This window comes from Hippocampus zosterae, chromosome 6, assembly GCF_025434085.1.
Source record: "Hippocampus zosterae strain Florida chromosome 6, ASM2543408v3, whole genome shotgun sequence".
In the NCBI taxonomy this organism is placed as follows: Eukaryota; Metazoa; Chordata; class Actinopteri; order Syngnathiformes; family Syngnathidae; genus Hippocampus; species Hippocampus zosterae.
In genome coordinates this window covers 4637810-4664109 of record NC_067456.1, presented here as the reverse complement: position 1 = coordinate 4664109, position 26300 = coordinate 4637810, and the positions used below count along the sequence as shown (strand labels likewise).

Sequence of the window (26300 nt, the reverse complement as noted above, 5' to 3'; positions counted from 1 at the left end):
ACGTGAGTGAGTGTTCAAAATTGGGAACCGTGAGGCTAAATCCAACAAAGACAGTTCAAAGTCATGACAAATTTAAACTCAAAATAAAATTATACGGACAAGATACATATACATATGATAACAGTAAACAACCCAAAAAGTTACAAATGTAAAAATAAATTGAGTACCGGTACTTATATAATCCAATAATTTGCCTCAGGTGCAACTTTTGCATTTCAATTAATTTTAATAACTTGAATCATAAGACATAAATACATACTGCATATCAAATAATCCTGGCGCTTCCAAAGCATGGAAAAAAAAATCAAAACTGATTATATTTAATTGCAATCATTGAAATTAAGGGATGACAATTTACAGCACACCGCTCCCCACTTTTTTAGCCTAATATTCCGTTTTTTTTAAATGGCTTGACAGGCTGTGGCGCTGCAGTCGGTTGTCACCGGCGATGAACTTTCACCCTATTGGCTGCTACCACCAGAGGCAGCTGTCTTAACCATTACACGCTCACATTTGAGCTAGCGTCCAGGTAAAGCTCCTCCCACATCGGGTCACGTCTCCACGGTGCCTCCGGAGGGTGTGCGGAGGGGGAGCGGGTACAAAACTCATTTCTGGCCGCCCTAAGATAAGTGTGGAGGATTGAATACGGCACGGATGAGGAAGCGGATGTAATTGCCTCGCAGGAGAGCTTAAAGTTGGTCGGGAGTTTGAGGTGCTCATCGCAATTAATTAGAATTCAAGGCTTTCAAATGTAAGGCCATTTGCATTTTTTCCCCTTGCTGCGTTCTTGACCTGAAAGTTTTGTGAAATCGCGCAGACCACCGCCGAGGCTGACAACATTTGTCACTTGCAAAAATCACTGAGCAAATTGTGTGTGTGTAAATTCATTTGGAAATAGTCAATTTGTAAAATAAGGCAATGTAACTGTGTGGCTAATGGTTTAGGTACATTCTTTGGTCAGAAGGCTTCATGATATTAATGGCATGGTAGTTGTTGTTGCAGATGTTAGCAGCATCTTAATGTCTTTAAAAAAATTGTAGAGATCGGTCCATCTTTTTTCTTGCGTTGGTGATGGGTTATTTATTGTCTTTTTTTTAACTTACAATATTAACCAAGAGGCGGCCCGGTAGTCCAGTGGTTAGCACGTGGGCTTCACAGTGCAGAGGTACCGGGTTCGAATCCAGCTCCGGCCTCCCCGTGTGGAGTTTGCATGTTCTCCCCGGGCCTGCGTGGGTTTTCTCCGGGTGCTCCGGTTTCCTCCCACATTCCAAAAATATGCATGGCAGGCTGATTGAACACTCTAAATTGTCCCTAGGTGTGAGTGTGAGCGCGGATGGTTGTTCGTCTATTTGTGCCCTGCGATTGGCTGGCAACCGATTCAGGGTGTCCCCCGCCTACTGCCCGGAGACGGCTGGGATGGGCTCCAGCACCCCCCGCGACCCTAGTGAGGATCAAGCGGTACGGAAGATGAATGAATGAATATTAACCAAGCCACACTTGACATGTCAAACACATTATTGACCTGTTTCAACACGACACGATTACCCGTATGCAAAAACACGCATTCAAGCATTTTTTTTTCTTATTTTGTCGGCGAGTCCAAGGTAAAAACACAAGAAGCAGGGTGAAGAGAAACCAAAAGTTATGAAATATACAACTCTGCGACAGCATTCTTTTTTTTTTTTTCTGGAAGTTCGCCATGAAGTGCAGACTGAATGATGAGCTGTGAAACAAGGTCACCGAGTAAATTTAAGTTCCCAGTGAAATACATGAGCCATTAGCCGCTGCTCTCTGGCTGCCCCGGTCTCAATAACCCAAATCAAGCAGTTCCACTTTGTGTCGGCTAACACAGACTGTGGCTGCTTCGCATTGAGAAACACACACGCTCACACGCGCACACTCGCACACATTTTCTCTACTCTCAGCTAGATAATGCAGAGTGAAAAACTAGGCCTGTCCACTGCAGACCTAATTAAAAGTAAGAATTAATGGAGAACGGAGGATTCGACGGGAGCAAGTGGAGAAAGAAAAGGGAGGGAAGGGGTGCAAGGGGGAGATTTGTTGGTTCAAATGCACACTTTTTCTCTATTATTCAAATGAGCGCCCTGCATCTTTTCCCCTAAAAACACAGAGATAAATTTAGCATCCGGCATAAATCCAGCCTAAAGAAGACTTAAACTCACTCAGGGAACATTTTCCGAGACCGTAATCCCTCAAACCCCAAAATGACACTTTATCTCCGGCTGAATTCATGGTGATGTACAATGTGCCACACACATTGTCGACGAGATTAAATGCAATTAGTCGAATGCTCATTTTGACAGAAGATAGCAAAATGAAATGGGAAAAAAAATGTAGTGCATCCAGAAAGCACTTTTTCCACATTTGGTACATAACATCCTCATTCCAAAATTGATTATAATTATTTTTCCCCCGATAAAATTCTACACACAACACCCTATGATGGCAATGTAGATGTTTTTTAAATCTTAAAAAAAAACAAAAACATGATCTGTGACTTTTGTTTTTCCAGCTAAATGGAGGTCAATTCTCTAGACTGGACCAACAATAAATAATTTTGGATTCGTCATGATAGTTAGTTTTATTTCATTTTTTTTATGTTTGTTTTTCTTAATTCCGTTTTAATTAGTTTCTAGCGCAAGTTGTTTTTTCATTGTTTTTTAATACACATTTTTTTGCTTTAGTTTTTTTATTAGTTTTAGTGTTAGTTTTTTTTTTTTTATTATGTGGCGTTTGTCAAGTGCAAGGTTAAAAAAAAAGTTGGAGATAGACAATAGACAGGAAATAAATACACTTGTACTGAACCATGAATGTATAGTATTGATTCAGAAAATGAAACCAAAGAATGTTTTGCTATCATCATAGTTACATTCTAATTAGTTTTATATGACATTTTATATGCCGTGGCTTCGTTTTTTAATTTTAATTTTCGTCATTTTGTTAGTTTTGGTAAACTCTAATACTGTACTCACATGTATAGCGATCATGATTCCACTTGAGAGGTTCCTACAGCTTAAATGGAGTCACCTGAGGTCAGTTCTGTCAACTGGACATAATTTTTAAAGTCGCACACCTATCTGTCCACAGAACTCAAAAGTCAAGAAGTCAAAAGATTTGTCAGCCAGGGCTGGCCGACCATCTAAACTATAGAGTGGCCACACGGAAGCTCCTCTCCTTAGTAAAAAGCACATGACAGCTCGCCTGAAGCACTCTCAGACCATGAGAGACAAAATTCTCCGGTCTGAAGGATTGAACTCTTTGGCGAGAATGCCAGATGTCATGTTTGGAGGAAACCAGGCGCCATTCATCACCTGGCCAAAAGTGTCCCTTCAGTGAAACACGGCGGTCACAACATCATCATTCCACTGGCAGGAACCGGGAGACGAGTTAGGATAGAGCAAAAGATGAATGCTGCAGCAGTGTACAGACAGCCTGGATGAAAACCTGCTCCAGGGTGCTCTTGAACTTAGAACTCGGGCGACGGTTCATCACAACAAGCTCAAAGAAGTGGATGTAAATGTCCTCGAATTTGATTGAACATCGCCGGGGAGATACGAAAATGGCAGCGTACCGACCCGCCTCATCCAAAAGCTGAAAGAGCTTGAGAGGCGCCGCGGAGAGAAATGTGCTAAACTACCCAAAGAGAAGTGTGCCAAAGCTAGTGGCATCCGATTCCAAAAGACTCGAGGCTGTAACTGCCGCCAAAGGTGCGCCAACAAAGCATTGTGCAAAGGTGTTGAATACGTCGTAGTCCAGGAAAGGGCATAAGTTCTTCATTTCGTCTATCAGTCTTCGTTATATTTGTCTACGTTCTTAAATAGAAGTCGATGCTGTATTTGATGGCGTTTGCGACGCTCACGGGAATTTACTCATGGATGCGACGTTGCCTTCCCACCTGTGACGTCGGCCGCCATCAGTCCTTCAGCGCGGATGACTTTTACCTGCACCACCCCGACGTCTTTCAGGTTGTGCAGTGACCTCCACAAGCTCTGAAACGGCACAAGGACAAGGGTGAAAGGTCAAAGAGGCAGGCAAATTAGCATTTAAGGGAAAGATGGGTCAATAGTCTGACATTTCATTAAGGGAGGAAAAGGGTAGAAAATGTCCTTTAGCGGCCCTTATTTGAAAATATAGAGCTGGCATTTACAGGAGGACAAATGAGCGGAGTTCCTTTCAAGAGGAGCTGCGTGCGCTCGTTTGATACACGTTTCAGTTCTCGACTATTGAGACTGAAATAGAATTCATTTGATATGAGCTATGTATGGGAGGGGTGAGAGAATTGAGAAGGGTCACATAAGAAGAAAATGCAGAATTGCCATCAGTGAATTCAATCGCATGCATTTTTAGAAGTTGAGAATGAAGGCAAAGGTGGTAACGTCAACCAAAGGAAGCAAAACGTGCCGGCAATCGGTTCAGTTGACCAAAATGTGTAGCCTGACGCGAACTGGAACCTCGGGCAGCGACGCGAATAACGCTGCAATAGTGAGACCCACGCAAGAACACACTTTTAGCAAGGCGTGAAGAGCAAAGTTTGGATATTTACGCATACAAACACAGGCTTTGCGCCACCAGCGCTGTAGTTAAGAAAAGAAACACAAACTGACACTCCCGAGTGGAGGCGCTGCAGCAAAACAGTACGACTGAACATTTACTCACATTCAATGTAAAGTCTCTCCTGGTAGGTTGCCATAATCTCACAAGCATCTGTCTGAGCACAACAGGCTTAAAATCCAAGCATATGTTTGAAATGATAATGAATAATTAAAACTTCCGAATTGGGATGAGTCCTTAAAAATGGTAATTTGAGGTAGTTTCCCAGCAAGTGGCCTTTGAACAAAGTACAATATGCTCGTGCTGTTGATATCAAAAGTCTACATTCCCCTGTTCAGGAAAAAAAAAAAAACTTTAAATGGTTTGAAATGATAAAAAAATAATTCAAACCTCCGAATTGGGATGAGTCCTTAAAAATGGTAATTTGAGGTAGTTTCCCAGCAAGTGGCCCTTGAACAAAGTACAATACGCTCGTGCTGTTGATATCAAAATTCTACATTCCCCTGTTCAGGAAAAAAAATAACTTTAAATGGTTTGAAATGATAAAAAAATAATTCAAACCTCCGAAATGGGATGAGTCCTTAAAAATGGTAATTTGAGGTAGTTTCCCAGCAAGTGGCCCTTGAACAAAGTACAATACGCTGTTGCTGTTGATATCAAAAGTCTACACACCCCTGTTCAGGAAAAAAAAATGAACTTTAAATGGTGGCAGGTGTGTGTTGACTCTCATTTAACGTGACTTTGAATGTTGTGATTGGTCAATCGTGATCACAGCCACAGTTAGAAGAGGTAGAGGGGGCGGAGGGCACCATTGTGAAACACTTTATTTGGTTGTCACTTTTTTTCTAACTTCCGCTCTCAAAAAAAAGGACAAACTTAATGGAATTGAGTTGTTCAAGTAATACATCACATGAACGGTGAAAAAGTTTTCCAAATGATTGATCTTGCTCTCATTTTTATATCACTAGAACAGGGATGTGTGTTTTTTTTTTTTTAAATCAGCACATAAGAATTTTTTTCAAGTGGCGCGGCTTCTACAAATAATCTTCAGAAAACTGGACGGAAAACAACTTAGTGGAGAGTGGCAAGAAACAACAATTTAATACCAATTTACAGGACTGGGTGACTCCCCAGACAATGGTCACAACCCACGGGTTATTCATTCCACATTGTAGAATTCATTGTTCAAAAACCAAATCCAGTTTTATTTGGTAAAAAAGTAAAAAAAAGTAAAAAAGTAACAGCCCTACCAGCTACACACACACACACAGGTGCTTTTGTTCATGCCCAAACACTCAGGTACACTGAGGCCAAATTGAGGAGCATGTCGGCGTGTCTTAAAAGCAAGAGTGGGAATGCACTTCACTTCAATTTATTTCTCTCTGGCTGGCAATAACCCTGTCCGTCCGTCCCCACAGGAGTAATTATAATTTAAATCTCAGAGTCAGGCCAGGCTACAGACTTAATTCATTATAACCAACTCTGTCAGACTCTGCCTGTTTCCGGCGATATCATTGTCCAAAAGCTCTGTAAAGGAGATGAGAGGGGAGAGTGTGTGAGAGAATGGGGGGTGAGTGAGTGAGTGACAGCGAGAGAGAGAGAGAGAGAGAGAGAGAGAGTTTAAAAAGTATGGGAGAAATTGTTGCTTTCGGACATGATTTCTCTGAAGATCCAAGTGCTTGTTGGGAGAACAGTTAAAGAGAAAACAAGTCAAAGGGAGGGTAGGAAATCTTCGTTATCTTCGAAGGACAGGATGATGTGACGATGGCTCATTTTACCTCCAGAAGTACGTGGTCATACATTCTTTCTCATGGACAAATCAACATACAACAGGCTTGTGACATAACAGGTTGGAGCCAACGCGACCCAGTCTGATGTGTTCATGTGTCGTGTTGCAAATATATAAATCATAGCAAGAACTTATACCTTGGTCAGGATTTCAGATACCAAGACACGGTAACAAGACATTTGGGGCAAATTTGTCACAGATGGAAAAACTCTCCAGCACTTTTTCTGTGGATGGAACTTCTGTTCATCTGCACCCTTGCTCACTTAACCAGTTGAAACCAGTTACGATCGTGGAGTCACACGTTGTCACATGGGCTAGAAAGAGGTGCCTTCCTGTGTGGGGTCGGCTTGAGAAGTATTTCGATAGGGACGATTTTGGACTGATTAGACCTTCTTCCACATTAGAGCCTTATTCTGCCCGATCCTTCTGTCATCCATTCAATAGTTCAAGTGAGAATATGCAGTTTTTTGGTAGTTAGTGTTTGTGTACTATTGCAAGCATTAAAGATAAAATGACAGAGTGAAGGTTGTCCAAGGTCTTTTCAATTGGTGCCGTGACCCGGATACTGTTGGTATACGACCTGAAAATAGTATGTATCTTGAAAGCATCGACCAAGTAAGCTAGCCAAGAAAGCTAAATTATAAAACTTATGTCAAACTAAGTCAGAATCCAAAGTATGGCACAGACGGTAATTTTTACATGGAGTAATTTTTTAATTTTTGAAGTAATTATTACTATTGTTATTATTTTACAGGTCTCAAAATTAGGCACGATGAAAACTTGATTTAGTCCCAAAACTCAGGGAGAACTGACACCTAACCGCGCAAGGAGTAAACAACATATTGCAAAAAAAAAAAACTCAGCCATTTTTAGCCTGAAAACCATGCTACCAAAACCAAAATCTTTGTCTCAGCATATGGACAACCCTGCAGGGACATTTTGGGTTTGATAAATAAAAAATAAATAAGTCAACCCTTCAATGGGATTTGAATTCACAAAAATACACAAATAGAGTAGCTTGTCGGCAGGTAGAGAGAAGAAATGAAGGGAGGCTTGTTCGTGCCCTCATTTACAAAACTCCCGGCATGACCTCAGGTACAGCCCATCTTTATGAAATGACGATATATTGAATATCATTGCAATATGATGCACAATTTCAACATTAACACTGCATGTAAATAAGTGACAATGCATTTTAGGTTAGTTGAAGACTCCGAAATTGTCTTGGGTGTCAATGTGAATGCAAATTTTTTGTTTGCCCATATGTGCCCTGTGATTGGCTGGCAACCAGACCAGGGTTGGCCCCGCCTCTCAACGAACTAAAATGTTTGAATGTTAACTGCCTGCGCATGGCTAATATTTTGGTGGGTGGTCATTACCGGGCCTCACACAATCAAAATGTGAGCTGCTGCTATTTCATTGGTATCGGCCAAATTATGCAACATTCATCATGGAGCGATTGGAGATGGAGAAATTCAACTTATTCTATGTCTGTCCCCCAGCTTATCGGTCCGCTTATGTCCTTTATCCTCACGCGCGTGTACGGTACGCGTGGGTGCGCGCGCACACGTGCGCAGAGGTGCCACCACTCTTCGGCGGAGGTCACCGCGTCCTCCTCTTCCCCTCATCCGCCCTTCTCGCGGCCACCCCAGGCCCATTAAGAGCCATTAGTGTGTGTGCTCCTTTGCCATCATAATGCATAAATCTCTCCCACTCCTGTTCGGGCTGTCTCCCTGCACGTCTGGGATGCAGTAATTAGCGATGAAGGAAAGGTTACGGTGAGCAATAGCACATCCAAGGCAATTGTCACTAAGTGAGTGTATTGCGCCATGTTGCATAGAGCAATGCCGCTAGCTGCATTTCAAGTCGTTTGTGGTCGGAGTACACGTGTAAGCTACTGACAAACATCTCGTGTACACTCGCTGCACAATCTGTATGTGAGTACATGAAAATTTCAACATACAGGGCATTTCATTAGGTATCCCTACGAGAGCTGTATGACAAATTCAGCCTTGCATAGATTATCAGATGTGGCTAGAATACAATACACATTGAGACAATAACGTAGCTACAAATCATACCTGTCAGCTCATACGGTTTAGCCATAGTTCATACGGATTTTGTGGTGAAGCTTACGTATATGGCCGTATCGCACAAATCATACGGATTCTGAAAATTTCCGTTTTTTTTTTTTCACTAATTCAAAATTATTTGGAGTTGGTGAAAAAAGTAACGCAAGAATACAACTCTGAACACAGTAATGCCACTAAGTCGAATGATGATTAGACATTAACCAGACATTCAAAAAAATAGTACAAACAATCTACATCAATCAGAGTTAAAATGATAAATTCTAAACATGAAATATAATGATAAATCAGAACTAAGTTGATAAATAGAGAAAGGTATTGAAATATCCATTATGAATACAAGAGAAAATTGACACAAGAGTGCCAGGGTGAGGATGTATATAATCCCGATACAAACCAAAAGTTGTGAAAATATCACGGTTAAGGGTAAAGTATGAGCCTTAATGGAGACTTCTTCTTACTTTTTTCTTTTCTGATTGATATAAAAATGATTTAGTAGATATAAACACATAACGGGGTAGGACTAGATAAGTTTTTTACTTCATCCTACTCCCTTGAACATAATAACTGTGTTGAATGAAGACTGATTTCTTTCTTTTTACATTTTTATCTACCTTATTGTCTGTCAAATTATTACTGTATATGTTCAATAAACAATAAACAAACAAACAAAAAACATTGTATTATGTAGATCTACAAAAAATATCATTGAACATTTCGTGTTTTTTTTCCTGCCGTTATTTTGACATCTAAAATGCTTTGGTATGTTATAAGGATTTTTTGCTCTTTATAAGGATTTTTTTTGGTAGTTTATACAGGTCAGCACTCCGAAAAGTTGGCAGGTATGCTACAAATTAATAAGCATCTTACAGTCTTACACGATGCAGTTCAGCACCACGGAAAATTTTGTCAAAACAATATCGGATCAATCCCTAAATGACCGTCTCAGAAAATGTTTCATTCGCTCCACGTATATTTCAAATCAATTAACGACACAAATTCATCTGGGTCATTACGTAATGCAGATGAATGTGTGTGTGTGTTCATCAGATGTTTAAAAATGGAAGACAGATTTGCACAAGGCAGATTAGTGGTCTTTGAACAGAACTATTCTATATTAAGGGCGATGCTTAAATCGTATCAGTCCTCTTTGATAAGAAACATCTTTGGTCAATTTTGCCATGTAAAGAAAAGACTATTATTTAAACAGATGGATAGTTGCCAGTATTTATTTGATCATGTCACGGGAGGGCCACAATGGAGACAGACAAGGAGAGCAATCGGGAGAAGGTGGATAAAGTAGGAAAAGCAAGGAAAGGAAAATTGGGCTGAGCAGAAAAACGGCATCTGTCCAAGTTGTGAGAGAGGTGAAATAGCTTTTTCTTTTCATTTTACACGCCTTCCCTTCCAGTGCACCCCTCAGCCTTTACCTCTCGGCCCCTATTACACACACATTCCATACCACCTTTTTTTTGTGAGCGCTGAGGGCCGCGGTAGCTTTCTCGGTCATAGAGCTCCCCCCTCTGCTCAAACGGCATTGCTGCATTTCGGAGGCGGGTGCTCGACTTCCCGCGGTCGATCAATAATAAGGCACTCCGGGGTTAAGAAGGTTGAGGAACATTCTGAACACTTTCGGGCCACCAGCTGCAATGCCACATTCACCAAAATAAAAGCTAATGAATACGGAGTGGAGTTCTATCGTACTTTTGAAACTATGTAGGGACAAATTGTCCCGCAGGTCACTGTCCTGTGGACACCCATTCATTTGGAAATGTACACCACACAAAAATATATACATCACAAAGAATCTGAATCACATCCACAGAAACAAACCCACCATGTGGCGTCTGACAACTTTGCTGATTATTTTGGTAAATGAATCTGGGAAGTAATGTAAAGCCAAAAGAAGACTTGGCGACTTGCATTGCGTCACGAAAAACAGTGATTCCCAACCCACTGTGCAGTGCTGGAAATTTTCGAATTCCATTTCATTGGCCTGAAATATATTATTGTCTATTAACAGCACATAAATTTTCTTCACTCCATTCCAGTGACGTATGCCGACGGATAGAACAATAAAATGCGAGCTGCCAAAACTTGCAATGAATTTGTGTGTCCGCCTGTTGCCATTTTCTTCAAAGAATAATCGCTTAATGTTCAACTAAATGGGCCTACATTGCACACTGAGTAGATTTGTGACTAAATTAAGACAAGATCATTCTTATTTCATGTGCCATTCATCCCAACTCACTTCACAACAAGCAGCAATTTCACAAAAGGGGCCTCAATCTGTTCAAAGCAATCCCGAGTTTATGTTGACTGTCAAAGTAAACATCAAACGATGAGAATTAAATGGCATGTATTCAAAACAACCACCTAATGTTGCTTCGAGTTTAAAGCTAAGATATAATGGGAAACACCAGACGGGATAACACATCACATTTACAAACTTTTCGCGGGTGATATGTTACAAGCGCCCCTCCAATAGAATAATTTGCACAAAGTAGAGTTTTGCACCGTCTATGGCGGCGACATAACACAGTGGAGTGGAACACTTCTCGTTTTTTTTCCCCCTCAATTTATGCTTGTTACATGTAATCCCTCTCCGTTAAAACAGGAAAAACTCAGGGCAAAAAATATCAACTCACATATCTCTGCTTGATCTGGTGTCGCTCCTGCGGGTCGTCCAGCACGTTGACCGACAGGTCTGAGATGGAGACGGCGGAAGAGGCTGTGAGCGTCACCAGCATCACCAGCACGCCTTCGCCTTCCTCGAGTGGCAACTCCAGTTTGTGTGTGTGCTCTTTACTGAGGAGGGACAGGTGGATCGTGCACCTGAATGGACACGCATACGTCCCAAAACGTTGGACATGTTAGCATTGAGAATAGAATAGTTTTTATTCCTTGTCATCAAAAGGTTAAATGGCGTCATGTCATCCAAAAAAAAATCACATGGACTGACATCATATCGAACCATTCATTCATTCATTCATTTTCCGTACCGCTTGATCCTCACGAGGGTCGCGGGGGGTGCTGGAGCCTATCCCAGCTGTCTCCGGGCAGTAGGCGGAGGACACCCTGAATCGGTTGCCAGCCAATCGCAGGGCACACAGAGACGAACAACCATTCACACTCACACTCACACCTAGGGACAATTTAGAGTGTTCAATAAGCCTGCCACGCATGTTTTTGGAATGTGGGAGGAAACCGGAGCACCCGGGGAAAACCCACGCAGGCCCGGGGAGAACATGCAAACTCCACACAGGGAGGCCGGAGCTGGAATCGAACCCGGTACCTCTGCACTGTGAAGCCGACGTGCTAACCACTGGACTACCGGGCCGCCCCATATCGAACCGATTAAGAATTTTAAATTCACATACAATTGGAGGCAGGTGAGCAAAGACTTTTGGCAAGCTAGCATACTTGGACAGCACTTTGTATTTTTCCCAAGGTATGGTGACAGCGACACATGAATAATCTCAGAAGAACAAAGGAAATAGTTGTACCTTCCCATGAAGTCATCTTTCTTGCCGGCGTCTTTGTCCCAGACCGTAATGTCCACGTAGCCTCCTTGCTCCTCATACATGTGGAAGTCAAACTGTTCTCTCCATTGAGGATTCAGCGTTTTGGGAATGGTCTGGGGCCACAAGAAACAAGTGCGCGGGGTTCCCAGTTTGTTTAACGTGGGCCAAAAGGATGACAGTGTCAAACGTGCGGTCAAAGGTATTCGCCACGCGAGCGTTTGCTTACCTTGCTCTTATACTTTTGGTGGCCCATCCTAAATTTAACATAAGGGTCACTTCGGCCGTTGTCATCCATGGGCTGGAGGCCGCGACCTTCGATAAGACTGATGCTGACGATGCCCCGCCACAGCTGAGCTTTTCTGTGTACATCTGACAGCCGCATGCTCTGGCACTGTGGTGGGCAGACGCGCATTCGCACAAACCATCAATGTACACACAAATACGTGCAGAGGCACGCGTGTACGCACATCCACACAAAACATCATTCAGTCATCTTCCAAGCCGCTTGATCCTCACTAGGGTCGCGGGGGGTGCTGGAGCCTATCCCAGCTGTCTTCGGGCAGTAGGCGGGGGACACCCTGAATCGGTTGCCAGCCAATCGCAGGGCACACAGAAACGAACAACCATTCGCACTCACACTCACACCTACGGACAATTTAGAGCAGGCATGTCCAAAGTCCGGCCCGGGGGCCAAATCCGGCCCGCGGTCGAATTTCATCCGGCCCTCGGCCCCTGTCATAAAATCAGTGCCGTCTGGCCCGCAGTTTGGGCGCAATGGAACACGTGTTGCATTGACTGAGGTCTCGTAGACTGGTGAGTGATGTTTCATAGAGTACTGCTTCCCTCTAGTGGCTAAATGAGTAATAGCATTCACTAAATGAGTAATAGCATTTAGACACTAGAGGGCATCACTCACGAGTTAACAAGACATCACTCCGTGTTTATATTGACTGATATGTCATATTTCAAATGATCCTTGCAGTTGTGGGTATGTGTATTGCTTGTTCATTTCCCTGTTGTTCGAGTCAAAGGTTTTGTGACTATTGAAAAGTCATGGTGATACATTTTATGTTTCAAATCAATCAATTTGCACTCAGGAGACTTCTGTTTAAGAAAAAGTCAAGTGAATAAGCAGTTGCATGTGATATACCTGTTTCAAATGAACCAAAAGAAATTCTTAAGATTGTTGAAATTCAAATAAAAATGGAATTGTGAAACAGACTGGCTTACTAAAATTTGTTGAACAATATTGTTGTTCAATGTAAAGAATGTCAGCCAAGGTCGGCCCTCCGACATTTTACCACTTAAAATCTGGCCCCCTTGGCAAAAAGTTTGGACACCCCTGATTTAGAGTGTTCAATCAGCCTGCCACACATGTTTTTGGAATGTGGGAGGAAACCGGAGCACCCGGAGAAAACCCACACAGGCCCGGGAAGAACATGCAAACTCCACCCAGGGAGGCCGGAGCTGGAATCGAACCCGGTACCTCTGCACTGTGAAGCCGACGTGCTAACCACTGGACTACCGGGCCCCCCTCCACACAAAACAGATCCAGACATTTATTAACACGCAGGTGTATTGACAAGGAAACGGCAATGAATCATGAAGAAAACGAAACACGTGATTTGAGTACACAAAGGAATAAATCGAACAAATAAACCCTCAAATTTGGAGCTTTTTTTTGTTGTTGTTGTTTTTTAAAAGCCTGGCATCCATTTTTTTATGCAGTGGATATGACGAGAATGAAAAAAAATCCAAGTTAATATCTTCATTCATTTGGCTGAATAGGTTTGAAACACAAGCGCAGCTAACGTTTCTAATTTTAGCAGTCCATCTAATAAAGTGACGAGGCAACCTATTTAAGTCTGTTTTCTCACCACTTAAAGGCCTATTTAACCTCTCTTTGAATCATTACAATATCCTTCACCGCAACAAATTCCTCCCTCCCCCCTCCTTTCATCCATCTTCTGCCTTGTTAGGGCGAATGTATTAGCATAGCTTTTGTTTTGCAGATGAATTTCATTAAACTCCGAACAAACCCTGCCGCACAAGCGCAGCCCTTTGATCTGGAGACGCAGCCTCTTAATTTCTATTCTCCAGACGTTAAACACTGCGAGTGGCTCCACGAGGTTCAACTAACCTCCCGTGCAACTCCACTTCCACGTATGCCAATTTCTACAACTCAATTCATGTTATGTGGCGGTGTATGCTAATGATTCAAGGTCACCGTTACGTTGTAGTCGAGCAACATTATCATCCCTTTATTGTTTTGGAACGACGTAGCTCTCTCCTTTCTCGGAAAAAAAAAACAAAAACAAACAAAAAAAAACAAGGGCTAGTTATTTTGTGAATCTGTATCTCAGTGCCAGAGCACAGCAGGAGAGAGATCATGCACAGCGATGTTCGGGGGCCTGGAAGTCTCGAAAAACAAATCTACTTTTAACATATTCGTATACAGTTCAACTTTTATAAGCCCTTTGGAGGAGAGAGAGAAAAAAAAACGTTTGAAGTGCCAAAAAAAGAAATTGCCTAGTGGCGAAGATAGAGACCTGGATTTAATCTGCCTCTGACTCATAATTACGATCGCAAACTATTTCTTGAAGAGTTTGCATCTTCTAGTGTATGTTCGTGGCTTCATTAAAAAAAATAAGTTTGTGTAAAAATAAAACTGTGCACTGTGTGCAGCCAGGCAAGGAGGCAAAGAGGGAGTCAAGAGCTACGCCTTTTCTGGGAGGGGTAGCAAGTTCGTTAGTGCTTGCGCGTATTCCCGATTCGCAGGCGGGGTGGCCCATTTTGCAGACTTCAAAGGCGCAATACAGCAGGACGCCTGCCCAGCTTTAACCAGGCACACTCCAAATGTGTATCTGTGTCTCCAAATTGTTAGTCAAGAGGAAGGGAGTAGTAACATTATCTGAAACCTTTCTTAAGGCCATCTGTTAGTTAAGCACTGAAAACTATGTTAAAACTATGTGGCCAAAGCTTTTGAGACAAAGTTTTTGACCGAGACCAAATTACTCTGATATTCCAAATGTTTTTTACCATTTTCCTGGTATTTTTGGGCCTGGCTAAAATGACGTCCGGTGAAACACTTAGCACAAAGCCTATTATGTAAGAACTTGAGCTACGCTGATTTCTACCATTACAGTGTTCAGTTAGCATGCTAGCTATCTGTATCCCCTTGAAACTGAATCTTCTACCTTCGTGTCATTTTTAAATGAAGCCTCCTACATGTCTGCCGTTAGCCCCAGAATGTGGTTAGCTCACAAGCTAGTTGGAGGCTAACCAACTAGCTTGTGTCCTCTTGTGTTGGAGGAAAGCCTCGCGACATATTGGGTGTGCATTGTAGCCACCACAGGCCTTAAGAGGAGACATTTTCGTGATTCAACCATGTAGAGATGCGTCGACATAAGAAAGGCGCAAAAGGAAGTAGCTTTGATTTTTCAGCAGGATGCGGGTTCGCGCACTCAGCGGACACGCCTATGCCATTAGAAAGCCGCGGAAAATATTTCATCATTTTGAAGGCTCATTTTATAGATTAGACAACTTATGTAATCGTTCAAACTCGACAGGGTCGTTAACAACAATTTACTCTGTGGTGTGTCAAGTCTGAAAGACAAAGTACATTTAAAGACAAAGGGACAGAGGAAAAACATGCTTCTTTCTGTTCATCTAAAAGCCACTCGAAATAAGGAGACACGTAGATACAGAACAGGCCCTGATATGGACTTGCATTGTCAATCAGCATGCTTATCGGCACGGTTGTTTTGCCATAGTTCTTCATGCTCCCTGAAAATGAAACAACGACTTTATTTTCTTACACAGCAGCTGCAATAGACTACCAGGGGTGCGTTTGATTGTGGCGCCACACAATTTGAAAACCAAATCGAAATGTAAAATAGAACAAAAAATATTGAAACCACAAATGCTTATAATAATATGGAATAATAAACATTTGCTCAATCATTGAATTACATACATTTAGAATGTCCCTTGGAGGTCAACTGCAAAGGTTCCCAGCCACAAGTCATTCATAGTTGCAAGTATGAATACCAAAACTGCACTCATTTAAAACCGATCAAAATTCATAACTTACTGTATTTTATATCATAAATATAATGTGCTTCGTTAGTATATTGCAGCTTGTGGAAAATAAAGTGATGACAAAAGCCAAAAGCAACAGAGGTGGGGGGGAGGGGGGGAGGAAAAGAGACTGCATTCATATGCCAGGACACCAGTGAAAAGTGCACAGGTGAAGTGCAGGAGCGTTGGTTGGACGTGGGGGGAGGGGGGTGGGGGTTACATGCGTTTTTAGTTTACCTTACTAGATCGTTTCCAGTTCCTTCTCAAAAGCATGGTCTGTGAATGAGACAAAGCGGTTACAGCCCCCCCTACTGTCTGCCACTGGAAGCTGCAGGGGCACAGGTTAAGGGGAAGGTGGTATGAGCTGTTCAGATGCGAGTAGTGGCCGGAGTGACGGGTGTGAGGGGCAGATTAAGATAGTGAGGCATCTATTAGTCATGCTTGGGGAAAAAGCCAGGAGCGATTTGCATTGTCGAGTGTTGTCAAACACAAACATGCACACACAATTTTTATTTTATTTTATTTTTTTTATTGCTGTCATGCTGATACTGGTAATTACAGAGAGATTGGTGCATTTTGACCTTTTTTAAAGTTTCAAAAGAAAGAAAATCAAACTATGATTCTTTGTATTTTACTTTCAAAGCTTGTAACCATGAGTGTGTATTTGGTGCATTTTTGAAGACCCGCTGCTTCAAGCTGGAGGGGAAGTTGCTACTTAAAATGTTCTCGGTGCTCACTAGATCAGTCATTCGCTGATGATAACACTTGTGACCGCATTTTTACAAATGTTTTACTCAGAAATTAAACTTTTTTCATCCATGATTTTTTTTTGCGCTGATTCCGAATCTGTGCTCGAGCGCATCAGGGTTCCATCATAATACTAATTATATAATAACAATAACACATGATGTAACATATTGAGTCACATTTATTAATTAAGAGTTAGTTTCTGCAACAGGTGGAAGTTTTTTTTGTTTTTTTTTCTGAAACGTCATAACTCTAAATTACAGCGCAGGATCAAATCCGTCATGCGCAAGCTTTTACAGGTTAAAAAGAAGAAAACATCCCAAAATGCTGCTATGTTCGGAAAAAAAATTAAAGAAATGTTTTAAATCAACGTCAAAAAATGTTTTCATCGATCTGTGATTGAAATTTGCTGTTGACCAGTGTAATTAAACAATTACAATACACAATGTTGGATGACATTACAAAATATCAGAGTCAAAGAAGTTCTCATTTCCCCAACGCATCTCTCCCTCGGCGATCAAGCCTGACCGATGACAACAAATAGCGCCATCCAAAACGCACCGGTACACCCTTGTACTCGTTTTCTTCACAGTTGGAGGGAGCCAAAATGGTGCTTAACCTAAGTCGGGTTTATTTGTTCTGTCAAGCGTGGACTCTCTGCACTGCGGAACTAAATAAGCAGCAACATGAAGATATCAGATCAAAAGGAATAAAGTATTTCCCCCGCGACTCCCGCCTTGTTCTGGGTCGAACATGCAGGGGTCCAATTAGGCAGACAAATAATTGAACAGAAATAAATGCAACTCGGAAGCATCGAGCGCATGAGCCAACATCCAGCGCTCTTTGAACATGAAACTTTAACACCGACAACATTAATTACATCGGCACTTGTGTATGTGCCCTTGCCGATTTGAGGACTTTCCAATCACTGAACATGTATGAAGTCGGAACTTTCAGGTCAATACACAAGAACCAGATGGAGGAACAAGAACGTTTTCTTACTGCATCTCTCATGTCTCCCTCTCGCGGTGATAACGTGACCGAAAGTTCCAGGCTGCCGAGATTATGGTCTGGATAATGTGGGTCCTTGAGGTCCAGGAGAACTTCCAGTGTCCTACAAGGGAGCGCAGTAATACAAGATCATTAAAAATCTACAATTTCAATGAATAATGTGTATGGTTAGCAATGCAAGGAAGCATCGCAGCATGTGTTTCCAAAGGTTACCACAAGAGGGCGGCACGAGATTGTGCAACCACCGAGGAGCGATTTAAGTGGAGCTTTCAAATGTTGAGTGAGCACTGAGCTGAAGTAAGGCTTTTAAAAAAAAACCTTCAAAGCATACAATGCACGAACAAGAAGTGGACAACAAGGTGAAGAAGAAGCAAGCAGAGGTGGGGAAAGCAGCCCAACATTGTACTCAAGTTTACTTGATTGGCAGTATTGAGTGGAGAAATAAAAAAAAAAGCACTGACGTACTGAGCACCTCTTGAGTTAATTGTGATGTGAATATGCAAACTGAGGTATTGCCCAACAATAATATCACTTTTTAAAAATTGTGATTGGTGACATGAATATCAAACGCCCCTATTGGTGAATCGGTCATGTTACAACACAAGCAAAAATACACATTGCAGCCACAAATTCAAATAGCGGAATGTAGCTCAGAGATGAAATTTGAAAGCCAAAAAAGCGGACCTCTGATGCTCCAGAGACTCCAAGTAGAGATACGCTGAGCCCATAAAGTCATCCTGAAGTCCAAAGTCGTAGTCAAAAACCTAAACAGAAGCGCTGAAGTCAGCCCTGAACATGAATCTTAAAATACTGTAGATGATTTTCAAAAATGTAAATGGGAAAACGTATTCAACAAGCATTTCTCAAGACAAGTCTGTACTTGTATAGTTGATGCTTGTTGTACCTTGACATACAGCGGGTCCCTCAGGCTTTCCACCAGGAGAGTTGCTCTTTCATCCCACACTGGATTGAGGTTCTTGTGGATGGTTTTACTCCTGAACACCTCCTTCCCCGCAATCTTGAACTTGACATATGGATCACTCGTACCTGGGAGAGAAAATAAACACGCATAGGAAAAGGACATGATCTCATCTGTACACCAAAAATGTGAATCTTTAAAAAGCATGAATCAAAATAAACATTTCGTCCGAATTCGTTACATATTTTTCTGTATGCTTCTAATGAAATAAATGAACATTATGACAAAGATCCTCCAAACCTAACAATGAAATTCTAGTGGAGGTTAAGACTGGCCGGAAATAGCAAATGTACTTAAGGGATTGTCTGTGTTTTTGTTTTCCAGAAAATAAAAAAGAACTCTGCTTAATTTGCCACTTTGCAAAGTTTAATGCATCATTGATTTTGAAGGACTGGGCAATGTTCTCATCACTCGCTTGCAGTCTGGTGGCAGCCAATCGGATTCATTGGTTGGGACTCCACATTAAAATCATGGCCAGCACGTAAAAAAAGAAACGGTAATGTGGGCACACATTTTGCAGGTTGAGTACAATAACAATGAAATCAAATGTACAATTGCAGTATGCATATTTATAAAATAACAACGACAATAAGAAGAAGAAGAAGCAATTGATACGCAGATGATTGGGAGATATAATGAAAGATCACATTGAGCAAAGGCTCTCTTTGGTTCTATGTATTTTAGAAGTCTAGTAGGAAAGTAGCATGCTGATTTGGTCTGTTGGATTTTACTCCATTATCCACTGAGACAAAAGTGATTACCATAGAAATGGCGAAGGGAGAAAAGACAATTCTATTATCAAATAATTCCCATTCGGGCGTTTTGCTTTCAGTCAGCATCTTCAAGGTAAACGACGGCAGCAAATACATTTCTCCTTAGAGAGGAGTACATACCATCTGTTTGGTGGCTGGAAAGTATTTCAACAAGGACAGCCAGGGTAAATATGTAAGCCTTACAAAATGAGTTTACTGTTGTTTATCATAGGCCATGTAAAAATTGAGCTTTTTTTTCTTCTTCTTCGCCAGAGATGCAGTATCAACATAAATGCACATGGAGTCATCAAAACAAAGTGCACTCCTTGAGTACCACTCAATTTGGCAAGAGGAGGCTATAAAATAAACCACATTATTTTTATAATAGAGCGGGGGAAATTAAACAAAGGACATAAAAAAAACAATTTTTTTTGCTCGATTGACTCGATGGGTGACTGTTCAAATGACACCATCCACAAAGACAACAAGATCCTCCGGATTAACTACCCAAAACACCCAAAAGGCACACTAGTAAAGTCTCCTCAAATACAGGCGCCCTTTTACGATCATTTTGTATTTTACTGCCGTGTTGTTGCTGCCCACGTCCACGAGCAGTCTTTTTTTCTAGTGTCAGCTGGCCAATAGATGGTGCTCGAGAGCCACCGGGCCACTCACTCCAATACATCCATAATTTTTTTTTTCTAGTGGCAGCTGGCCGATAGATGGTGCTCGAGAGCCACCGCGCCACTCACTCCAATACATCCATAAAATTAGGGATGTTCGATACCACTTTTTCCCCCTAACCGATACCAGTACGAGTTTGTGCTCTGTTAGTACTCAACGAGCTCCAGACGGCATGGATTAAAAAAAAAATCATTTAGACACTGTTGAATTTCTTTAACTCATTCACTCCCAAAGACGTTTTTAAACATCTTTTCAGACTTGGTCTAGAATTGGCTGGTACTGAATGAGTTAATAGTGTCCTAAATATCGCCACAGAAAGTACATCATCTGCTGGGTCTTTCCTAGGATGGAGTTCATGTTGGTCTCCCACTTTCGGTCCTGAGAGATTCATGCGGTCCGGAATCCGTGGCGCTGGGTGAAGCCAGCTGAGACGATTGAAATGGAAAAGTCTGATGTTGTGGAAGGGTGGGAGCGGAATAGAACGTGCGTTCAGCTCAACAGACTGATCACACTTTAAGTATCATCAAGACAGGGGATGTCTGTTAGGAAGGGATGTGATTGCAATGTCTACTCCACGTAGATGCTCTTTATGGAAAGGAAAGGTCAATAAGTACAGTGGATATAAAATGTCTACGTACATCTTTTTGTCTACCATTTTGTATATATATATTTGTTTTAAATTAGACCAAGATAAATAATTTCAAAAAACAGTTTTTACAAACTTGTAAAAAGGATGTATGCGGCATGTATTTTGAAAACCTTTGAACGGGAGTGCTTCACAACTGCACCCATCGACATCGCTATGCCATTTAAACCCGGCATCAAAACAGCAGACATCTATAAAAACAAATGTGTTGAAATAAAATAAATGCGAGCTGGCCCAGACGTTTACTCAGCAAACACATTTGCCTGTCCCGTGGCCAAAGTCCATGCTAGTATCTTGGATAGATGTTCCCTTTCTTCTTCCCAGCAGCAGTTGAAAATGCACATAAAGCAAAATCATTTATTGCTAGCGCAACACTTCACAAGGAGCGGCCATTAGAGCGCAGCTCATTGACTCAGAGACGACGACAAAAATACAGCAATACTCCCAACAAAAAGAACCGTCTCTGATCAAAGATCAAGAAAACACAAAGAATAGGCACTCCAAGTATTTACATTACGCCCAATGTTGAAGATGTTCATGTTGACATGTTGCCTCACGGGCCTTAAAGCTAACACTTGGTGATAAAATGCAGTCATAAATATGTTTCAAACTTAAAGGCACTTCAAGCGGGTTTCACGCGAGCCAATAACCGGATTCAATTTGAGCAATTTTCTTTCCCTTGTGCTCAAAGTCAGCAGAGGAAGTCTGAAAGTCTGAAACGGACTAGTAGCCCAATTAGGACGCAAGCTAGGAGCAACGTTGTTAGCAGCAGCAACAGCAAATGAGATAGCGGACATGCTAACAGCTAGCTTAGTTTTTTCTGTTTTGACCTTATTTGATCGGCTGGTGGGTTTCCAGTATTTATAATGCAAATGGCTTTTCACAGTGACAAGTGACGAGCTTCCAAGCGACACAACGATGAGAATCTATTGCCGAATGGTGTTTAAACTTAGAGCTCGGCCTCTCTGATCTTGGTGATGAGGGTTTATGATTCCAATCATGAATAATTCAGCTTTTTCATTTTCATCATCAACCTGTAATTCCAATTACATCGTCATGATCAATAGCTCTATGTGCCAGCGCGGGGCAGACGTGTGGTCTTAAAATATTCATACTGATATATGAAGTTGTAATTATGTTGCCACTGAATCATGTACTAAAATAAGCTTGATACACCTTAGGGGAAATGAAGATATGATCGGTGAAGATATTTGAAATTAGTCGTTATTTTCTTCACAAAAATAAAAGGGTTTGATAAAAGAAGCTTTTAGTGCAATCTGCTGAGTCACAGCAATTAAAAAAAACACGACATGATTATTTATGATATTTTCCATAAATAAAATATAAATTAAACAGCAAAATCACAGAGACAGCATGACAGTTTGATCCCACAGTAACTCCATACACTCCATCTTTCATACGGCATGATGGTGATTTTATTTTATTTTTTTTTATGAATACAGGACGTGAGATCCATGTCATGGATTGGTTGTGAGCATGGTGGGCTGTATGGACAAATATATTGGGACACCAACAAGAACTGGATATACTGTATATATTGGCAGTCTCTGGAACGACATCCTAAGTGAGACTTATGTGTCCTTGGGAATACAAACATAGCCGTAAGACAAATATCTACTGGTTATGGAAAGAAACTAGATATTTTTTTCGGAGATGTGTCTACTCTAAACAAAACAATGACTCAAACAATCTTTTTTTGGTTTCTTTTACATAGTGTACATTTCATCGGCAGGGTCTGCTTCGCATCTTATCTCTAAAAAAGGTCTTGCGTAGTCAACGTATCACTCGTCCTGGCGGCACCGTTGACTCATTTGAGAGGATGTCAGCAAAGCAGCACGGTTAAAGTAGCTATAAAATACGCCTCCGTGTCGTCAGACTTGGAAAAGCCTCGAGCTCAGGCTGTGGGCGGCTGAAACGGTGCATGCGTGTGTGTGCGCTTTGTCAGGACTGACAGATGGCTGCAGCAGTCGGGGTATCCTATTACCCACAATGCAAGAGGTGCAGTAGGACATATTGAACAGGGCTGAAATACAAGTCATTCCATGGTCCGGTAATGACAGACCCGATTCAATTACTGTACATTCAGTCATGCAGCTGGATGCCTTTGCATTGCTCATTAAAGAAAAAAAAATACTGTAGCTGTATTTTGACTCGTTGTATTGAAAAAAAAAACAGTCATGGAAACATGGAAACAAGCGACAAATGATTGTTAACACGCAAATATGACTCGGGTCTCTGAGGAGTCTGTTATAAATAAGGACGCAACTCGTTCATTTATCCGAAAAGCAATTCAATGTCATCTACTGCCTTGTTTGGATTGCTGCCGCCGCCCACAACGTGATCAAAAGTTTCTTGAACTGCCACTGTAAAATATGAATCGCTTCAAGGTCGCCTAATTGGGAGTTTGCTTGATCGGACCAAACATGCATGTACCGGTACATCTCCAATGATGTCTGAATTTGTTACACACCGCCGTATTGATTGGCAGCAAGATTGCGATCAAGTCAAATGGAAAAAAATAAAATAAAATAGAACGAAAATATGGGTCCCCTACCTGTGCGATCTCTGATGGCCAGGTTGTTGCCTTTCTTTAAGACAATATCCAGCTGGTACATGGCTGGACTGGGTGGCGGAGGCTCGGCATTACAAGGGTCCACTATATTGATGCCCTGTGGAGACAAGTAATAAACGTAACTGTCACCGCATTTTTCTGCATTGCGTGATGAAAAGCAGCCAGCTGGATCTCAGTGCGTCTCTTTCATGAATGTAAAAAGAAATGGATCGTTAATGGACGAGGTCTAAAGTCTCAGAATGTGTCGTTCGTGGACTATTATTTGTCTCTATGCATTTTTTATTCTCGTCACTCCTTTGTGATGATCACAAAGGAGACAAAGCAAGCGCGGCACTTTATTAAACAATCTACTTTGGAAGCTTTGGCCCCTTTGGAGGATCATCTCGCTTCATCTTGGTGGGGCAAGCCCCCCCCACCCCCACCCCCAGCCGGATCTCATCATGGTTCCCTTTAGAGCCATGAACAAGAGACATGATGAGTCAAGCTATTCTCCTTATGTCTTTATTAATCAGCCGGTGTGTGGGCTATCTTGCACGGCGATAAAGCTAAAATTAGCAATACAAGAAAAAAAATGGATTGAATAAAATCCTCGAGAAGCACTAAGAGACGATTAAGAGACAGCCTAGAGTGGCATTAGCCCCTGCTGAGAGATGTAACCGGGAAGACATCTGAGAACTGTCAAAAAGGGAGGACAGGGGATGCGAGGAATTAGACATGATCACACACTCTTCTCATAGATTAACATTTTTTTTAAATAACAGGAAATAAGAGTACCACAATTAAAAATTAAAAAAGAGGTTCAAAAATGGATAACGATCAATCATGACTGGCGATGTCATGATGATACTGTGGTTCGCCAGCTCGAGCACTTTGCATTTAGATGAAATTATCCCAAGAGAGTAACACCGCCTGCAAAGTGCTGGACACAGGCCTTTCCTTGTAAACGTCTTGACACATTCCCAGTTGGATTCATCTAACTGGAAATCAATACCACATTCCCGTTCCATTAAGCAACACTGCCTTGAAGTTTCTACGCGACGTAAAACAAAATCAAAATCAAACAAAAAAAAAGAGGGTGGACCCCCTTGAGCACATCAAGCAGCTTGCTCGCTTGTTTCAATGATTGAAAAGCAGCTCCTCGGATGGCAGACTGGCAATATTTGGGAAATCACTCACCTATGGCTAAGATGCTTTTTCAAAACCGTTTAATTCCCAAGATTACTTTGTGTCAGAACCTCTTGGGGAAGCCCCTTTGATGTCATGCTTAGGTGTCTCAGCACTTTTACCCAGAGTGCATTTGGAGCGCTTTGAAGTGGGCAAAACACAATTTGAAAGATGAAGAAACACGTGGCTGCAGAATGGGACTAATAAAGCTTTGGAGTTTCTGTTGGATGAGTTTCACTGGGAAGAGTGGGAATGATAACAACTGAGAAATCGTGCCGGCAAGAACAACGCAAAGAGAAATGGATACGGAGGAATAGAATGATAGAAAGACATGCCAATAAAAAGCTTGTCATATCGTCTCATTAAGAGCAAAGACAGAATTTTCAGCCAACAAAACGCGACGTCAGCCTGCGGTGCTTGAACAGGGTCTTCCAATGCCCGCGCATCACCTCTGAATTGAGTGCGGCGACAGCCTTAACGCCGCGAACATCAAGTCTTACAGAAAGCAGGCAAAGGAGCCAATCAGACGCCGCTCAATGCCAGCGTGACATCACACCGGCACAGAAACACGACGCATCTGTCAGGATCTCGCCCTTACACTTGACGCTCTGGATCATTAGCGAGGCGTGACATTATGTCACGTATCAGGGCCGTAAGAAATCCTTTTGGAACAACAGACTATCAAAAGCTCTTGTGGGTGTGTCAGAACAGTCCCCCCCCCCCCCCCCCCAGTTTCATCTGAATGTTTCTAGGAGGTAACCGTTCATTTGAATTTATCATTTGAATTAATTTCACGCGGCCCCTCATTCACTTGGACAGCCCGGTAGTCCAGTGGTTAGCACGTCGGCTTCACAGTGCAGAGGTACCGGGTTCGATTCCAGCTCCGGCCTCCCTGTGTGGAGCTTGCATGTTCTCCCCGGGCCTGCGTGGGTTTTCTCCGGGTGCTCCGGTTTCCTCCCACATTCCAAAAACATGCGTGGCAGGCTGATTGAACACTCTAAATTGTCCCTAGGTGTGAGTGTGAGTGCGAATGGTTGTACGTTTCTGTGTGCCCTGCGATTGGCTGGCAACCGATTCAGGGTGTCCCCCGCCTACTGCCCGAAGACAGCTGGGATAGGCTCCAGCACCCCCGCGACCCTAGTGAGGATCAAGCGGCTCGGAAGATGTCCCTCATTCACTTTTTTTTTCTGTTTTTGCACTGAAGTCAAAGCCCCACCTAAGGCCAAAGTATTGCCTTGGCTCCATAACCTGCCACGCATGTTTTGGGAATGTGGGAGGAAAACCAGAGTACCCGCAGAAAACCCACACAAGCACGGGAGAGAACATGCAAGCTCCACACAGGAAGGCCGGAGCCGGAATGGAGCCCTGCAATTCTGCATTGTGAGGCCGACGCGCTAACCAGTTGACCACCGGGCTGCCCGGCCATAGCTCTATCTAATAAAAAAGTAGTGCTTTGCTGTCTTGTGACATCCATAGGCAATTGTGAAGCTTTTAAGGAGGATGTCAGTTACTCGCAAATTCTTGCTATTTGCCACAGGGCCTACCCGCTGTTCACTAAGTACCGGGAGTCAGAACCATAAGTCTCTGTGCCAAGTTTGACTAAATTGATCAATCTGGTAAGCCCCCCCCCCCCCCACACACACACTGACAAGACAGCAGCCTCCACACA

General features: G+C 42.3%; 1 protein-coding gene and 1 long non-coding RNA gene across 7 annotated transcripts in view; one reads left to right on the top strand and one right to left on the bottom strand.

Annotated features, from left to right (window-relative positions):
• The window catches only part of mctp1a (multiple C2 domains, transmembrane 1a), a 91354-nt gene that overhangs the window by 50448 nt on the left and 14606 nt on the right, over positions 1 to 26300 (bottom strand). For 4 of the 6 annotated variants that reach the window (XM_052067381.1, XM_052067383.1, XM_052067387.1 and 1 more), the window contains exons 2-10: positions 23450 to 23564; positions 18718 to 18860; positions 18498 to 18577; positions 17805 to 17916; positions 16293 to 16331; positions 12202 to 12366; positions 11958 to 12088; positions 11100 to 11286; positions 3917 to 4010 (exon numbers count right to left, since the gene is read on the bottom strand). In XM_052067381.1, the coding sequence (XP_051923341.1) occupies positions 3917 to 4010; positions 11100 to 11286; positions 11958 to 12088; positions 12202 to 12366; positions 16293 to 16331; positions 17805 to 17916; positions 18498 to 18577; positions 18718 to 18860; positions 23450 to 23564 (1066 nt within the window). The remainder of the gene's footprint in view (positions 1 to 3916; positions 4011 to 11099; positions 11287 to 11957; positions 12089 to 12201; positions 12367 to 16292; positions 16332 to 17804; positions 17917 to 18497; positions 18578 to 18717; positions 18861 to 23449; positions 23565 to 26300) is intronic. The other 2 variants (XM_052067382.1, XM_052067385.1) reach the window with 1 other exon arrangement.
• LOC127601845 (uncharacterized) lies at positions 12327 to 14307 on the top strand. The gene is made up of 2 exons (XR_007962662.1): positions 12327 to 12463; positions 13531 to 14307. It is a non-coding gene; the product is annotated as an uncharacterized LOC127601845 (long non-coding RNA).